Below are 18,660 nucleotides of genomic sequence, written 5' to 3' on the forward strand. Positions count from 1 at the left end.
AGTTGGAGTGAACAGATAAGACCCATGCCCTCTGGGGAAATACAAAGGATTCATACCAATTACCCTAAAGGAAGGAATAACTAGCGCTCACTAATACAGGACTGAGCCTGACCTGTAATTTCACTCTAGGGTTAACTTTCAGATGAGGAAGCTCCCTTCATGTGTCAGAGCTGGCCTCATATGCTAGGAGGGAAGTGATGGCTCTGGGTCAGCAGAGGTTAGTGAGGCCCAGAGACCTGTGCCCTATCCACTAACCCCTTCAGCCCCTCATGCCACCCAACACTGTCAAAGGTAACAATGTACAATAACCTCAAATTCCACCATGGCCTTTTTCATGCTCTCCACATCAAAGATCATCTTGATGAGGTTCTGAACTGGTTTGGGGAGTTTCGACTTGGTGCCAGCACTGACAGTCAGCTTCTTTACGGCCTCTTCATCCTGAAGGAGAGGCGGAGGAAACAGAAAATAAAATCACTGAAAGCAGGGAAGGATGCTTCAGGTGGCAAAAAGGGCAAAATTAATCCAGGCCTTCCAGGACATCGTTCTAGTCTAATATTTACATTGTAATGATCACTACAGCTGCCTTCAGGGAGAGTATAGTCTAATATCTGCACTGTAACGGTCACTATAGGTTTTGAGCAATTGATTAAGGGATGGAGAGAGAAGTCTAAGAAGGTCTTAATGGTACAGACCTGCATTTCTCAATGGGCTTTCCCCATCCCATTCACCAGACCTTCAGTTTTATTGAAGGTCCCCAACAAGGGTCACAGTAAGGGAACAATTACACTAGCAGTTTTAGAAATCTTAGAGGCATTGTCTGGAGGTAATGAGAGGCTTGTTCCAGGGTCAGATGGGCAATAAACTGTTTTTTTTTTTTTTTTTTGGGGGGGGGGGGGGGTTAAAAAATGAATCATTAAAAAAGAGAAGCATGTTTAAAATAAAAACAAAAACAAAAAATCCTTAAGAAAAGCTAAGAGTGGGGGCAGCAGGTGGCACAGTAGATAAAGCATGGGCCCTGATTCAGGAGGACCGAGTTCAAATCCGGCCTCAGACACTTACCAGCTGTGTGACCCTGGGCAAGTCACTTAACCCCCATGTGCCCCACCAAAAAAAAAAACAAGAAAAAAGAAAAGAAAAGCTAAGAGCTCCCTAGTAGAAATAGACAGGTAGAGAAAATACCTAATCTGCAAGCACCTGGGCACTATTAAGGGGGAGATCCCACAAACAACAACTTAAGATGTCCTTTCTTCTCTTTTTGGGAGAGCAAGAGAACAAAGCACTTTCAAGGCCTTGTGAAACCAGGGACAGCATTCGATTTAAATCTGGCAGCCAAGCTCCTTAGCTCTCTCTTGGACTATGAACTAGGGAAGCCGGCTCCTTCTAATTTGTGAAGCTGGGCTGGGGGTCTGGGCCTTTGCTTCACTGCCCACTCTTTTAAAGATGTTGGTCTCTCCAACAAAAGGCTTTATATTCTTCTTCCACCTTTCCCTCCTTTATCTCTTCCTGTTAAATTAAAAGCAGAAACCTCCCTTCACCAGCTCTAGGAAAGAGCATGCTGTTTCTGATGGAAGGGTATAGATGGTTACCTGCCATAGTCAATCGCCAGGGGTAGAACTTCTTGGGATATTTAGTGAAGTTGCTGGAATGCCAGGAGTTGCCTGTTTTCCTCCTCATATAACTTCAAAAAGTGATCGATGGCATCTTCCCTGGATGACATCTTTTCTAGTTATTTGCTGCCAATCACAGTGCCCACTCGGCCCCAAGATCTAAATATCCAGTACCTGGAGGGAGAGGCATGAAGGTGTAGGGGGAGGAAGAGGGGAGACAAAAAACAGAGTCAAAAGGCCTGAATTTTAGTGCTTGTACCTCTAATGGGGAAAAGACTTTTTCCAAAAAACTTTATTAAACTGCAACAACACAAAACCAACCCAAAGACAATTATAAAGTTTAGGAAAAACACAAGTTCTTTACTTCCCCATAAATGTTACATCAAGGTCAGCAGTAACCTGTGTTTTAGCATTGGTTTCAGGCTGGCCTAAAGATTCTAAAAGCATCATTCCTGACTGCTAAAGAATCTCCCCATCAACATCACCCCAAAAAAGTCCTATGGAATCCCTGCTACCCCTCCTGAGACAGACAGACAACAGACAGACACTACAGCCCTGCCAGGAAACCCTTTGCTCTGACCCTCAACAGCGGTAACTTGGAACTCTTAAGTCTTGTCCTTTCTGGACCACAGAACTTCCTTATGAACCCCAAGGTTGGAGGAGAGGGGGGAAAACAAAACACAACTACCTCCTACTCTCTAAGAAGGGGGTGCTTGGGTTAAAGTAACCATTCATGAGATGCTGTGAAACAGTTAGGATTTGGAGGTCAGAAGACATGCACTCAAATCCTGGGTGTGTGACCTATCAATGGGGCTGAAGCCCCATCAGTTTCACATTGAGATCACTCTAGTCATGTATGAAACAAACACCACTACCATCTTCAAAGAATTTTAACCGTCAGCGGCCCAGAAAGTAAAGGAGACAAAGCAGGCACAACAGCCTGTGCCATGGGTAACTAATAATGACCACTGGGAAAAAAACGCAAGCTAGGAAAAGGAAGTGGGTAGTGGCTGGTCTGCTGGTAGGAAGATCTGAATTTGAATCTGGCCTCACTCTCACTAGCTGGGAGAGAGACTTGCTTAGGCAAGTCACTTAACCTCCATGCTGCTCACTTTCCTCATTTGTAAAATGGGGACGATAACAACATCTAGCTTTCAGGATTGTCGGGAGGATGAAATACAGTTAATACTAATAAAGGCAAAGGCTTCACAAGCCTTAAATGCAATATATAAATGTTGGCTCTTATTAGTCAATGGACTATGTAATTAACATTAAAATATGCAGAGGAAGGCCTTATGGACAAGTCCTAGCAGGATGAGAAGGTACGGTGATAAAATGATCAGTTCAAGGAAGGGTAGGTGTTTAGCCAGAAAAAACTGGGGAGAGAATCATGGATGTCTTCAAATATTGGAGCTCCTTCATTGGAAAAGGAATTTCCCCTATTTTGTTCTGCTTGGGCCCAGAGAGGGCAGGACTAGGAAGAAAGAACAGATGAGTTCACAGGGCAGATTTAGGGCCCTATTGAAGGAAGCCCTTCTTCACTATTAAGAGACACCCCCAACTGAGTAGGTTCCCTTTCACTGGAGGCCTTTAAGTGAGGGCCTGTTGGTGGCACTTCCAACTCTCAGATTGTGTTGTGAAACTCACTGAACCCATCACTCCAAAACCTGCTCTAACTCACGTACAACCCTGGCCCAAGAACTCACCTGAGTTCTCGATCATCCTCCAGGACTGCAGCTTATAATAGGGAGTTGTCCTTTAACAAGGTCCACAAGGCCAAGAGTGGCACTGAAGATTTTCCCATTTTTTTCAAGTACATGAGGCAGAGTCCTCGAGCCCTGATCAAAGAGGGCAAAGGACTCAGTTCTAGAAGCCATTTTGAAATAATCACCATATACAGTTGGACTTAGACCTCAAAGGCCACCTGCCATCCAGTCCACTCCCATTCTCCCGGTATAGTAAACGCGGTGAGCTAGAATTGGAATCCAATTCCTGTGGACTCCAGAATTCTTTCCCAGCACACTAAACTTTTCCTTTTACCATAGAGGAGTGAGGATTATATCCCAGGAAGAGGGGGATTCTAGGCAGGAAACTCTAAAGGGGGTAAGATGCCGACTGAATTCAATCACACCAACTTACAATTCAATACCTATCCTACAGGCTGAGGGTGGGAGGAGGAAAACAAAGACAATGTTAGATAACATATTCAGAAGAATAAGTAACTTCACAGTATCAACAACATTGTGTATTGATCAATTGTGACAGACCCGACTCTTCTCAGCAATAACGGTCCAAGACAGTTCCAAAGGACTCACGATGGAAAATGCTCTCCACATCCAGAAAAAAGAACTATGGAATCTAGATGCAGATTGAACCATTCTATTTTTGTGTGTTTGTTTATTTTTTGAGGTTTTTCCCTTTTGCTCTAATTCTTCTTTCACAGCATGACTAATACAGAAATATGTTTAATGTGATTGTACATATATAACCTATATCAGATTGCTTGCTGTCTTGGGGAGAGGGGAGGGAGAAAAATTTGAAACTAGAAATCTTATAAAAACAAATGTTGAAAACTATCTCTACATGTAACTACAAAATAATATGTTCATAATTAAAATAATAAAGGATTGGGGGTGGGGTAGAAGAAAGAGTAATTTCTAAGGCAAACCTTTTTAGATCTTCTCAAACACTACACAAAAATCTTTTAAGATTCCTTTTCAACCCTGTACATGCCACTCACCAGAGTCAGGATCCACAGCTGCTCCACCTTTCAGTGTTAATTTCATTTTCTTTTCAGATTTGCTCGTCCCTGCAAAGGAGAGACAGAAAGGTAGTGAGTGAGGGGCTGCTTTAGGAAAAGGAAGGGCTGCAGTCTCATTAACATGAAAGCAAATCGCTGAGAAAGTGCATGTATCCAGGAGGGCAACCAAGACTGTGAAGGGCACTGGAATGGTGTCGTGAGGACTGGCAGAAGGTACTGGACGTGAGTAGGCTGGAGGAAAGAAGGCTCAGGGGGAGGACAGCAGGCTTCGGACTTGCTATTTGGCTCCAAAAGACAGGAGCACACAGCATAGTGGCAAATTCAGACCTGATGCCACTGTTCAAACAATGAGAGCCAACCCAAAGTAGACAGGGCAGCCTCAAGTGGGGGTGAATCCTTACTCCTTGCAGAGGCTGGTCAACTCGTGGGCATGTTGTGGTGGGGGAGGTAACTTCTAGGTTGGGCTGGACTCTATGGCTGCTGAGGAACCTGATTGGCACTAGATAGATAACACAGCTTGACTCAGCTGGGCAACATTAGGTCAAGTCTAAGAAAACCCTGCAATTCAGTGCATAAACTGAGAAGCCAGTGGAGTGAGACAGCCACCATGGCCCTGGTACACTGAGAGCCAAGCCAAGCCAAGCCAAGCCAGTCTTTGGACAGGACCTGGAGGAAGCCTCCTCTGAACTCACCTTCTTCCCTCCTTGACTTGACCCTTACTCTCTTAGAAGAAGGGACACCTGACTTCCCTCCTTGCTTCACCTCAACAAGTTCTTGCTTCACTTCAGCACCCCAGGACGACAAAGTGTTGCAGAGAGAGCAACTCCTGGAGGTTCTTGCCAGAACCGGAGATATCTTGGAGGAATCCTCTGACACTACACGCACATTGGCTCCTTTGACCTCTTCCATCTTCTTACTCATCTTCTCAACCTCCTCTGTTCAAATAGATGAGAAGCTAGTCAAGATCAAAATTCAAAACTACATTTGATAAAGCATATTATCCCAAGGAAAAGAAAGGGCAAGATGCTGGAATCTAAGGATGAGGGTTCAAATCTTGCCACTGCCACTTGCTACCAAGTCACAATAATCTCCCTAGGTTCAGTTAGAGAAATGTAAAATGAGGGGGTGATTCTTGGATCCTATTTTTTCTTTTTAAAAATCCAATCCCTTTCTCCTGGCTCCTTTCCTTTTCTTCAATACTATTACAACTATACACCATACTATTTCTACTTTTTTTCTTTCCCTTTTGTTCTGATTCTTCGTTCACAACATGACTAATGTGAAAATTTAACCTATATCAGAAGTACCTGCTGTCTTGTGAAGAGGGGAGGGAAAATTTTAGAGCTCGAAATCTTATAAAGGTGAATGTTGAAAACTATCTTACATGTAACTGGAAAAAAAATAAAATACTATTACAACTACAGTAATGCTAATTGAACAAGTTCACTCTGCATCATCAAATATTTACTGAGTACATGACTCTGGGCAAGATACTGTGTGAGGCATTGTGGACAATGGAGGGAAAAAAAGGAGGTCCCTCCCAAGAGGAGATGTGACAGATACACTAAAAAATGAAAAATAATGTAAGGACTGTGGGCTAATCATGGGACCTCCCTAGGCCTCGGTCCCTTATCTGTAAAATGAAGAGTTGACTAGATGGCCTCTGAGTTTGCTTCCAGCTTCACATTTATGATTCTAGAATACACATTAACCCAAAATTTCAGCTGGTGCTTTTAAAACTAGGGTCCATGAACTTGTTTTTCAAAATATCATTTTTATAATAGTTGGTTTCCTTTGTAATAATTTCTATGGATTTTATTTCATGCACTTAAGCAATTCTTTAGACCAATGCAATTCCTGGATGAGGCAATAAGTAAAAGCATACACAACCATTTCCCATGTGGCCTACATCTGGGGGAAAAGAAGCAAACAGCTCCATATTAAATATTTAAGTCCAGGAAACCAGCAAATTCAGCCCCATGGCTTCTATAAGCATCCCAGCTGTTAACAGCAGCACACATCAAGGAATGAAACATGACCACCAGACACATGGTTTCCCTGCTGCCACTTAGGCCTGTGGTCATCATTCACCTGGGCCCCCTCCTTACCTCTCTACTCTTTAGATAAATATAAAAGAAATAATCTCAAGGGGACAACGTGAGGGAGGGGAGAGGGATTCTTCCAGCTCAGGAAAGCCCCAACTCTGGAGCAGGGGTTTGGTTATTAGGCACTGAAGATGAAGAAAGGCAAGGTGTGCCTACGTGTTCCATGATGGTTTTCACGTCTCTTAAAACTGTTTTCCAACCAGACTAATCAGTCCCTCCAAAAGCAGGACCATGGCTCACTGTTCCTGCAGACCCCACTGCTGCATGGCTCAGATAGGTGCTCAAGACTTCACAATGCTTTAGTAAAAGCTCCCCCTGGGCCCCCCCAAGCCCAGGGTTCCACAGGCTTGAGAAAGGACAATGGCAGGCACAGAGACAAACTCACTTGTTGTACTGATGCAGAGGGAAGCTTTGTTAGCTGTCCCCGTCAGCTTCCCCCCAAGCTCTTCCACTGTGGCTTCATTTCAGCCTTGTTTCTGGAGAGCTTCCCCAGGGTCAGAATTTTCATGCTAGACAAGGCTTGTCTATGATAGAAGAAACACAACCATCAAGCAGAGATGACACCACAGTGCTCCTAGGAGTCAGATGAGGGGGGTGGGGCATGGGAGAGAAACCAGACACTGCAGAAAATGGGGAATGCCAAATTGCTAACAACGTCCCCTTCTGTAGGACCACTTAGGAAGCTGCCTGGAGGTGGATCTGTGTTGACCCATCCTCATGCTTGTCTGGTTATTGTGGTACAGTGTAAAGAGCATTAGATCCGGGGGTCAGGGAACTTGGGGTTCAAATCCTGCTCTAGACACAACCTAACCTGGTATGAAGTGTATATATACCATACACTGTGTATAAAGTGCTGGACCTGGAGTCAGAAAGAAAGAAGTTTCAAATTAGGCTTCAGACACTGCACGGCTGTGGGACCCTAGGCAAATCATTTAACCTGTCCCGCTCAGTTTTCCTCAACTGCAAATGGGGGAGGTAATAGTATCCAAATCCCAGAGCTCTTGTGTGAGGATCAAATGAAATAATAAAGTGCTAAGCAGAGTACCTGGCACAAAGCAGGCACTTAATAAAGGACTGTCCCCTTCCCTGTGGCTTTGTGACAATTCTGTAAAATGAAAGCCCTGCATGGTCTAGGAGATTCCTTCCATTTGTGTATCTATGAGTGTCTAAGCAGCCCAGGCCACATTAGGGAGACAGAGCCCAGCAGATCAGCAGCACTAACACACACAGTGCTCACATCAACCAAAGACAAACTCCCAGAGCCACTGGGTAGACAAAGCAGGCTGTGAATCTAAGAATTAGCGCCACTTGACCCCACCTACCCCTGGGGGGGAAAAAAGGGATAGATCGTTGTTATAATCACTGCCATGTTTCAGGAGTCCTCGCAGTAACACCAATAATAACGTCCCTGGCCTTGCAATTTTTACTTCGTCCAAAAGAACCTCTGGGCCCAAAGACTGTCCCTGAGGGAAAGACCAAGGGTAAGTACGGAAGAGATTTACAACAGCATCGTGTGCTGTGAAAGGTCAGTAGGACACTCTGAACTCAAAAAACCGACATAAGCCTAAAGGGCCTCAATAGGCACCACAGGGTCTGTCGCTAGAATCTAACAACCAACCAACAAGCATTTATTAAACACCTAGTGTGTGTCCAGTTCCTGTGCAGAAGTTGGTGGGACTATAAAGAAAAATAAAAGTTTACTGCCCTCCCAAAGCTTACAGTTTCTCTGAATGACAATAAAGCTTCACCGGGCCTTTTGATGTCCTCTTGGAAAAGGGGACAGGGGTAGAAGAGAAGAAAATCACCAAAGGGGAAGGGACTCTATAGCAGAGAGGTCCCAGAAGAACAAGGCTCCTCATTAACTAAGTGAAAGGTCATAGGCCCCTACTTTGGGCCAATGGTAAACCTTCTGTACACATCCTCTTCCTCACCCCCCTGTCCAGCTGCTGCAAAAGTGGCCACACCAGGCTAGTCTGCGGGGCTTCCAGAGGAGTTCCAGAGGGCCCCCCTCTATCCCGAGCTACTTACTTACCTGCTGGGGCTGAGGAGTTCACAGTGGGAGGGGCTGCCACTGATGAGGCAGTGGCTTTGAAGCTGGGGCAGTAGCTTCTGGGGGGAATATCGGTCCTGCTTTTTGCACTTAAATTTTTTGAGGTAAGCAATTTCCCGAACTCCTACAGAATAGAAGTTTAAGGAAGTCAGAAACCTACTTTGACAACTCTAAAACTTGTAGCTGCTGTCTGAAAATCTTTTCTATGTAGGTTTTTGTCTTGGAGGGTAACAATGTATAGCAAAAGATCGATGGAGCAGACATATTTCACTAAATTTATTACTCTAGTCTTTAAAAAATTTTAAAGTAGTCTTAGAAAAACCCCAGTCAATTACACAGAACAGTGATAGGAGCCATCACACAAAGGGCTACACAGTCAAAGAACCTGAGTTCAGATCTTGGCCCAACACTTCTGGTGACCTTTGGTAGCCTGGGCTGCTGCCCACCTAGTCCTGGCTCTGGTCACATGACCTTTTTGGAGCTCAACCATCCAGGTGGACTTTTTCCATATCAGTTATCAGTTGTCTTAGAACCTGGTGCCCAGAACTCAATACAATATTGTCTAAACAAACTCATAGGTGCACATGCACTGGAGAGAGATTGAGCAGTAGGGGACTATTACCTCCTTTGTTCTAAGCACTTTTTTTTTGTTGTTCAGTTGTGTCTGACTCTTCATGACCCCATTTGGGTTTTTTTTTGGGGGGGCAAAGATATTAGAGTGATTTCCCATTTCCTTTTCCAGCTCATTTTTATGAATGAGGAAACTGAAGCAAATAGGATTAAATGACTTGCTCAGAGCACACAGCTAGTAACTGAGGTTGGATTTTGAACTCAGATCTTCCTGACTTCAGGTCCTGGCACTCTATCCACTGTGCCACCCATTGGCCCCAAGCACTTATTAGACATATATTATAAAGCTCCACAAAGTTCCACCATTTCACCACTATAAGTGTCTTCTCCAAAGCTGGTCACAACCTCCCTGTACCTCAAGTTAACTTCTTGTAAACTGTAGTGGCCACACATTTATCAACCTTCTGATAAGGCATCTTGCTGACTTATGTGGGCTAGTTCTCAGTGAGATGTGTCTTATCACTGAAGCCTTTTCAGTGGTAGGACCTGCCAGGGGCCCATGCTCTATTTTGGGAGCCCAGGGTCACCGTCATGCCAATGAATCACTTGGAATTACTTTAGTGAAGAGTTTAGAAACTATGGGGTTTTTTTTTTTGGTTGTTGCGTCAGGCCTGTGTAGTGAAGTCCTAGAGATGAAACTATCAAAGTAGAATGACAACAATCCAATAATTTATAGACCTCAAGACGCAGCCACAGGATAGTCACTTTCAACTAAACTAAAATGAGGATAATGCCTGTAGTATCTCTCAAACAAAACATCATTGTGTGTGAAGCATTTTACAAATATTAAAAGCATGTGTGTCGGGGGCAGCTAGGTGGTGCAGTGATAAAGCACTGGCCCTGGATTCAGGAGGACCTGAGTTTAAATCCAGCCTCCGACACTTGACACTGACTAGCTGTGTGACCCTGGGCAAGTCACTTAACCCTCATGCCCCACCAAAAAAAAAAAAAAAAAGCATGTGTGTCAGTATTATTTTTGGTGGGGGGGGGGGTGAGGCAATTGGGGTTATGTAGCCTTGCATAGGGTCACATAGCTAGTAAGTATCAAGTGTCTGAGGCCGGATCTGAACTCAGGTCCTCCTGACTCCAGGGCCGGTGCTCTATTCACTGTGCCACCTAGCTGTCCCCAGTTATTCTTCTTCTTCTTCCTTTTTTTTTTTTTTAAAGTGAGGCAATTGGGGTTAAGTGACTTGCCCAGGGTCACACAGCTAGTAAGTGTTAAGTGTCTGAGGCCAGATTTGAACTCAGGTACTCCTGAATCCAGGACCAGTGCTTTATCCACTGTGCCACCTAGTTGCCCCCCCAGTTATTATTCTTAATGCAGATTAAAGTTTGCTTTCTAATCATGGCACTGCTGATTCATATTGGGCTCTGGAGTCCATTCACTTCATTAACTCCCGAGTCTTTTTGGTATGAATTGTTAAGGTTTGTCTCTCCATTCCTGCACATGCACACTTATCCTTAAACTCAAATGCAAGACTTTACATTGACCCCCTAGTTTCATAATTTCCTTACTGCATTTTGATTTAGTAATTCTTGGCATTAATTCAATGAACATCTATTAAGGACTTACTATGTGCCAGGCACTGTGCTAAAGCACTAGCTTTTCCTTTCCTCTGTGTGTCTACTGAATGAGAGTATCCCATGTCTTCATCCAAGTTACTGCCATATTCCAAATTGTTAGTTTCCATGTCAAGTGTTGGGGGGTTTGCAGGAAAACAGGCACATTAATGCAGTGTTGGTGGAGCTGAGAATTGATCCAACCATCCTGCAAAACAATTTGGAACTATGCCCCCCCCACCCCAAGTCACTAAACCGAGCACACCCGAAAGAGGAAAAGGATCCATATACACATAAATATTTATAGCAGTTCTTTTTTGTGAAGGGAAAGCAATAGAAACAAAGGGAGTGCCCACCAACTGAGCTGAATACATTATGGCGCAGGAATATAGCAGAATACTTTTCTGCCCTAAGAAATGACCATGTGTGTGAACTGATGCAGAGTGAACAAAACCGGAAGAATTGATACAATAACAACATTGTAAATACAAACAAGAACTCTAGATCAATACAACAACCAACCATGATTCCAGATATAGAAGAATGTTTAAAACCTCCTTTTCAGTAAAACCTGAAGTATTAAGGAATCATTTTTTCTAAAGCCCTTTCCAGTCTCCAGGGAAAAGTCCCAGGAAAGGCAGGTGATTGGTAGGCAAGGTCAGAAAGTTTTTTTCCTTAGGGAAATGGTTAAAGGTGGTATCCAACTTCTGAGCAAAGAGTAGCTCTAGTCAGAGGGGACCCAATCAAATGTCCACTACTCCAGGGAAATGGAGGCACCCCTGCCACCAACTCAGAAAAGACTCTCTACAGCTCTCACACAGATCCTTTTGGGAAATAGTCCAGAGGGAATGGGAGGGTAACTGCAACACTTCTGTAATGTTAACTAATCAAACTGCATTTTTACCTATTTTGACATTTTCCTGGTTCGAGATTCCTGTAAATGTTACCTAAAATTGTGTTCAGGCAGAGTCACAGTGAAGGGCATGGGGGAGGGTGGGGGAACTATGCCAATTTGGGTATCTCACTCTTCAGGCTAGAAACACTTGGATATTAATTTAAAATGAGTTTCTTCTGGTAGACTTGAGACCATAAACACAAAGTAGAGTACTCATATTTTTTTCTTTGCTACAGAGGACTGATGATGAATACTACTCACCCTCCAAACAGTGATGATGGACTCAAGACTCAGAATGAAACAGGCATATGGCCAATGTGGCAATCTGTTTTGCTTGACTATGCCTATTTATTAGTAGAGTTTTGTCATTCCCCCCCCCAAATGTGAGGAAAGAAAGTAAATGCTTGTTAACTGGGAAAAAAAAAAAAAAAGGAAAAAAAGGGCATTTCTCAAACTTATTCCCTTCATTCTAGGAGTTAAGTAATACTTCAAAACCCTCTTTAATCAATGTAGTTTGATTCACATTAATAAAAATAATATAACAAACAAATAAATAAAATTGGGCAATTAAATGGGGGCAGCTAGGTGACACAGTGGATAAGAGCACTGAGTCTGGAGTTAGAAAAACCAGAGTTCAAATCTGATCTCAGATACTTACTGTGACCCCGGGCAAGACAGTCACCCCAAACCTACATAAAAACTGGAGAAAGAAATGGCAAACCGCTCTAGTATCTTTGCCAAGAAAAACCCACGGACAGTTGGTCCACATCATGAAGAGTTGAACATGAATGAATGACAACAAAAAGTAATTAAATATTCTCAAATGAAGGTTTGGGAGGAAAACACAAAATGTTTCTTATAGAATCTAGAAGAGTTTTAGGGATATATTGAGATTCATATAAGTTGGAAACACTTTGGAAAATAGTTCTATAACTAAAAAAGATGATTAATCTTTTTTTGGGAAAGACTAAGGCTTGGATAACCATGGTCTCACTCACACAGAAGACACTGGATCTGCTGGGCTGTGGCAGTGGGATAAGGAACAAACTCATGAGTATTCTCCAACAGGCAAATCCAGCCTCCAACACTGAGTTTGCCCACTTACTTTGGGGACGATCCACTCCTTCCGGTTGGGAGTCTGTGTCTTGGCAACACACTTAGTCCAGGCAGTAATGTCTCCAGTGCAGTAGTATGCATCACTCTTGAAGACAAACTGTCCCTTGCACTCCTCACAGGGAAGAAGAGCTCCAAAAGCCATCCCGTCGGCCACTCTGTCCAGTATCTTCAGCAAGAGAAGGAACAAAAACCCCAACTTGTCAGAGAAAACTACATCTGACTGTTATGAGTTGGAAAGACGTGGACAACTAATCAGCATTTATTAAGCCCCTGTTAGAGATGCTGTGCTAAGTGTTAGGGATAAAAGACAAAAATGGAAGGCTCTGGCCTCAAAGAGCTCATAGTCCATCGGGGAGACAACACAGACACAAACATACAAAATAAGTACAATGAAAATTTTACAAGTAAGGGCACTAACAGTTGGGGGGGGGGGGGCCAGGAAAGACTTCACTTAGAAAGTGAAACTTGAACTGAGGTTTTAAGAAAACATGAGATCCCCTTAAGTGGGGCAGCTAAAGCGGAAGTGCATTTTAAGCATGAGGATAGGGCCGGTGAAAAGGCATGGACTGAGCCAAGATGGCAGAGGAAAGACATTAAACACACAGAGCTCCTGACACAATTACCCCCCCCCCAACAGCAATAAAACAAGCCCCGGAGCTGCGAAACCCACAGAAAAACACTGAGATATTTTCCAGATCAGAGGGGGGCCATACTGGGCTTCAAGCAGAATCCACCCTGATCTATGCTGACAAAGACCCCAAACAAGCTGGGAAGGGGTCTGAATCAACTGCAGCACCAGCGTCCTCTGGAACTAAGCTTACCTCAGTGGTGAGAGGGCGGAATAGTTGGCAGTGGGGGTAGGGGTGGAAAACATAGGGGTGTCTGCGGGACCTGAGGAGGAGTTTGGATCTCCCACCCAGCAGGGAACCAGGAAGAAATCTGGGGCGGCAGGAGGCCCAGGTGGGGGAAGGCACAGGCTGGGGAAGCTAAAAACCATCACGCATTCTGCTGGCTGGTTAAATAGCAAGTGGCTTGAAGTTTACCTTCAGACCAGGCCAGGTGAGAGAAAACCTGTCCTCCCTCAAACCCAAACACCTGGGGACCCCTCTAAAGCTTGACAGCAGTATAGCTTGCAAGTAGGGCTCCACCGTAAGAGGGAGCTAAAAGGTCAAGTAAAAAACAGCAAGATAGCAAGCAAAGAAAGCTGAGAATAGAAAGTTTCTTTAGCAACAAGGGAAGATTGAGGGGTACCCTCAGAAGAGGATAACATCTTCAGGGCCCCTACACCCAAAGCTTCCAAGGAAAATATGAGTTGGTCTCAGGCCATGGAAGGCACTCAAAAGGGACTTTAAAGAGAAAGTAGGAGAGATAGAAGATGTAGAAAGGTGGAGGAAAGAATTTAAAGAGAAATGAGTGCAATGTAGGAGAGCTATGAGAAAAAAGGTCAACAGCATGAAAAGCCAAATGGAAAGAGATAAAAAAACTGACTGATGAAAATTCTTGCCTAAGAACTAGGATTGAACAAATGGAAGCTAGTGAATTTATGAGAAACCAAGACACAATAAAGCAAATCCAAATGAATTAAAAAGAGGGCAATATGAAATATCTCCTGGAAAAACAACTGACCTGAAAATAGATCCAGGAGAGATAATTTGCAATCATTGCACTACCTGAAAACGCATGACCAACGTAAGAGTTTAGACAGCATCTTCCAAGAGTATCAGGGAAAATTGCCCTGATATTCCAGAAGCAGAAGGCAAAATTGAAAAGAAAAGGCAGGATCTAGGAGATGGATGCTTTTTGTGAGGATGGCAAGCTGAAGTTTGCATGGACTACAGTGTAGCAAGGAGAATAATGTAAAATAAAGTTGGAAAGGTTGATTGGGGGCACACTCTGAAAGGCTCTACAGACTGAACTTCAGTTCAATCTATATTTGATTCTAGAGGAGTCACTATAATTTATTGAGCAGGGAAATCACCTACATTGCCAGGAAAGCTATCCCACTGACAGTTATGTGAAGGATGATTGGAGGAGAGGCACTTGAGGTAGGAAGGCTAATTAGGAGGCTCAAACATGAGAAGTGATTAAGGACTTAAACACGTGATGGTAACTGTGAGTCAAGTACAAAGGAAGAGTGTGAGATATTGGAAGTAAAATAGCAGCATCTGAGAAGTGATGGCATATGAAGTGAGGGAGAGTGTGGAGTCAAGGATAACACCAAGGCTTCCTTGGCTAAAAACGATGGTGTGCAGAAGGAACAAAGACCCACTGAGAGATGCCTTCTTTTCCATATATTCACATCTATTACATATTCCTATGGTGTATATACACATATAACACACATAAATAAACATTTACATATAGCCATATATTCATCTAGCATTAACATTTTCTGAAGGACCTCTTTGTGTTAAGATATATTTTGGGGTACTTAAGGATCTTGCCAAAGTATCAAATCACTCAATACAACACTGGCATTGCCTTATTCCCAGGGCAAATGAATGCATAAGGTCAATTTTCTATTGTTAGGAAGAAGGCAAGTGTATCTATGCAATTCTAACCTTCACTCTTTGCACAAGTAGATGAAGCATCCCCCAAAAGAGAAAAAGACCTATTTTTTGTTACAAAAATATGTAGAGCAGCTCTTTTTGTGTGCCCATCAACTGGAAATGGCTAAACAAGCTGTGGTATATAATGGTGATAGAAATTATTGTGCTATAAGAACTGACAAGCAGGATGATTTCAGAAAGGCTTGGAAAGAGCTGTATGAACTGATGCATAGTGAAGTGAAGCAAACCAAGAGAACATTGTGCACAGAGACAGCAATATTGTTTGATGAAGAACTGGTGAATGAATTAACTATTCTCAACAATACAAGCACGAAAGACGAATGATGGAGCATACTACCCACCTCCAAAGAAAGAAATGATGTTGAGGGAACACAACGGAAGCATTGCTATTTTTTTTCTTTTCAAGTTTTCTTAGCATAAAATGACTAATATGATAATGTTTTACATAATCGTACATGTATAATCCATATCTGATTGCTTACTGCCTCAGGGAGGGAGAGAAAGAGGGATAAAAATTGGAACTCCAAATTATAAATAAAATGTTTATTACTTTAAAAAGAACAAACAAGTAGATGAAGCACCCTCAGTGACATTTCGGAAGGCCAAAGTGGCTTCTGCTATGATAAGAAATAGATCCCTTCCCATCCCCTGAGTAAGAATAGCAGATATTCTATGGTGTAGACCAGGGGTGTCAAACTTGGCCAGCCAGCAAAACCCCCCATGATGCACGCCCAACAGATTAAAATGTAATTGGGCAATGTTCAACAAAATAAAGATACAATACAACAAAGATAAATAAACTGTAGTTTTCTAAGTCAACATGCAGGGGGGAATCCTTTCTTTTTGAGTCTGACACCATTGATATAGATAAATAGCAGCCACCATGCATTGAAAAAAAAAAAGCCCATACAATAGAACCCAATCCTATTCAAAAGCTAGATGTGTAACACAAGAATATCAACAAAGGAGAATATGAGCTCCTGAGGGCAGGAGTTGACATTTTGTTTCCTTAGTGGAGTGGTCTGACTCAATAAATGCTGGAGCTGAGATGAATAAATATCAGCAGAGGGCCATGGGGCTACCTGCTACTGGAGAGGCTGAGGCTGATAGATCACTTGAGCTTGGGAATTCTGAGATGAAGTAGAACTGAGGCTTACTGGGTATCGGCACCAAGAGCTCCCAGGAGTAGGGATGCACCCACCAGGCTATATAAGGAGGGGGAGAGCTAAAACTTCCAGGTCAATCAGGTATTTGCTTGGGCTGGTGTAGTATGGCTGCACTTTGAGCTTGGGTGAGATATAAAGACGCAGGTTTCAAAAATAAAAAGAATGTAAAACCCACCCACCCTGATGCTGTCTAGCTTACCGCAGAGTCCCCAAAGGCACTGTCCTGCTTGTTGGCTATCAGCAGCTCTTTGTAGGTCATTTGGTAGAACAGACTTTCTTCAGTTCATCTTTGATGTTCCAGATGAGCTCTGTCTGTGTCTGCAGAAGAGAAGGCAGCTCAAAGACCTACTGGGAACACCTGATTCTTGCTATCCCTGAAGGACTAGACCTGGATCCTGTTCAATGATCTCCCTTTTAGAAGGTAGGCAAATCACCCAGCCAAATTCGTCTTGGAGTCCCATTTGCTGAGGCTTCAACTGATAATAGGGGATGGACAGGAGGGGGGAGGAAAAGAGAAGGTAGGCACAGAACCTGTGATTTTGTTGGTATAGGGAATTCCTGATGAGACATTCTCTTTACCCACACAGATTAGTACTTTTTCTGAAAGCTACAGTCTTGTAAGAGGGAAACACGTTTTTTGTTTGCACTAAAGTCTTAAGAAGTATCATTAAGGGGGCGGCTAGGTGGCGCAGTGGATAAAGCACCAGCCCTGGATTCAGGAGTTCCTGAGTTCAAATCTGGCCTTAGACACTTGACACTTACTGGCTGTGTGACCCTGGGCAAGTCACTTAACCCCCATTGCCCAGCAAAAAAAAAAAAAAAAAAAAAAAAAAAGAAGTATCGTTAAGACTACAGAGAAGAGTTCTGGTACATCTTTCATATAATTTTCATGACACAATTCAGCCCATCTCAGTTTGCCTCTTTCCAGGCATTTCCCTCCCCACTCCTCAAAAAACCCTCATTCAATCACCCTCTGCTGGTTCTCATTAAGAAGATCCCATCCCTCTTTATCAAATATTATTTTGATGACCTGTCCTGTAAAGCTCCATTATATCTTTTGTGAAGCAGGGCCACCAGAACTACAGGAAGCATATTTCAGAACAGTTATTTAAGGATGAGGAAACAGACAGAAAAGTTAAGTGACCTGCCCAGGGTCACATAGCTAGAAAGTGTCTGAAGCTGGATTTGTTTCTTTGTTGTTTTTTTTTTTTGTGAGGCAATTGGGGTTAAGTGACTTTCCCAGGGTCACACAGCTAGTAAGTGTCAAGTGTCTGAGCTCATATTTGAACTCAGGTCCTCCTGAATCCAGGGTCGGTGCTCTATCCACTGTGCCACCTAGCTGCCCCTGAAGCTGGATTTGAACTCAGGTCTTCCTTTCTCCAGTCCAGTATTCTATCCACATGGAAAAAAAATTATATGTAGCTAGAGGGTTACAGTTTCAAGATGGCTGACACAAACCAAGGCTAAATTACCTGTTAATAATAAAAGTACATCTGTGGTTTTTTTTTTGGTCCACCCACAAAATTTGTAAAAACTCTTCTTATTCTATCCCCATTCAGTTAACATTTTACTAGACAATTACAAATTTATGAATTTTCACGTACATGCTCTTTTGGACTGTTGACAAAAAATGTTAAGGATTGTTCCCAATATTAAACCACAGGGACAGGGTACCCAATTTTAATACACCAATAGTGGTATATTGGAATATTTGAACATCTGGTCTTATGAAATGTTAGACAGACCTGGGAGTCAGGGAACCTTGGGTTCTAGCTTGTCTTGCCCTATTTTGAGCATGTTACTCAAAATGGGGATAATAATTAGTATGTACCCTAAGGATCTCCCTGGGTCTTTTCTCTTAGCCTATAGCCAAACTCTCCTATGTGTTATATCCCCCCAATTAGAATGTGTGCATTTTCAGTGCTTAGAAAATAGTAAGCCCTTATTAACTATTTCTTCATTCCATTCTACAGTAGAGCTTTGAGAAGTCTGATGCATCATAAAAATATAAATTGAGATTATAATAAGGTGGCTTTCCTACTTTTAGTTCCCTGGCTTTAAGCCTATTTCTTAAAACAAAGCATTTTTCTACTGCCCCTCTCCACCCCAGCAATGTAACCCCAAATCTACTCAAACCTCACAACCTGCCCAAGGCTAAGGATTTTCTATAAGGAAATGTAAATATATTCTCAAGAGCCTC

General features: G+C 43.0%; 1 protein-coding gene across 1 annotated transcript in view; it reads right to left on the reverse strand.

Annotated features, from left to right (window-relative positions):
• PARP1 (poly(ADP-ribose) polymerase 1) overlaps nt 1-18,660 on the reverse strand; it is a 50,752-nt gene that overhangs the window by 13,821 nt on the left and 18,271 nt on the right. The window contains 19 exon segments of the mRNA XM_043963244.1: nt 310-438; nt 1,483-1,488; nt 1,591-1,665; nt 1,667-1,781; nt 3,314-3,361; nt 3,363-3,427; nt 3,429-3,445; nt 4,348-4,416; nt 5,061-5,178; nt 5,180-5,235; nt 5,238-5,303; nt 6,859-6,930; nt 6,933-6,997; nt 8,502-8,550; nt 8,553-8,594; nt 8,597-8,644; nt 12,710-12,890; nt 16,660-16,716; nt 16,719-16,778. Coding sequence (XP_043819179.1) covers nt 310-438; nt 1,483-1,488; nt 1,591-1,665; nt 1,667-1,781; nt 3,314-3,361; nt 3,363-3,427; nt 3,429-3,445; nt 4,348-4,416; nt 5,061-5,178; nt 5,180-5,235; nt 5,238-5,303; nt 6,859-6,930; nt 6,933-6,997; nt 8,502-8,550; nt 8,553-8,594; nt 8,597-8,644; nt 12,710-12,890; nt 16,660-16,716; nt 16,719-16,778 — 1,338 coding nt within the window.

Source organism: Dromiciops gliroides, chromosome 4 (genome assembly GCF_019393635.1).
Source record: "Dromiciops gliroides isolate mDroGli1 chromosome 4, mDroGli1.pri, whole genome shotgun sequence".
Classification (NCBI taxonomy): domain Eukaryota; kingdom Metazoa; phylum Chordata; class Mammalia; order Microbiotheria; family Microbiotheriidae; genus Dromiciops; species Dromiciops gliroides.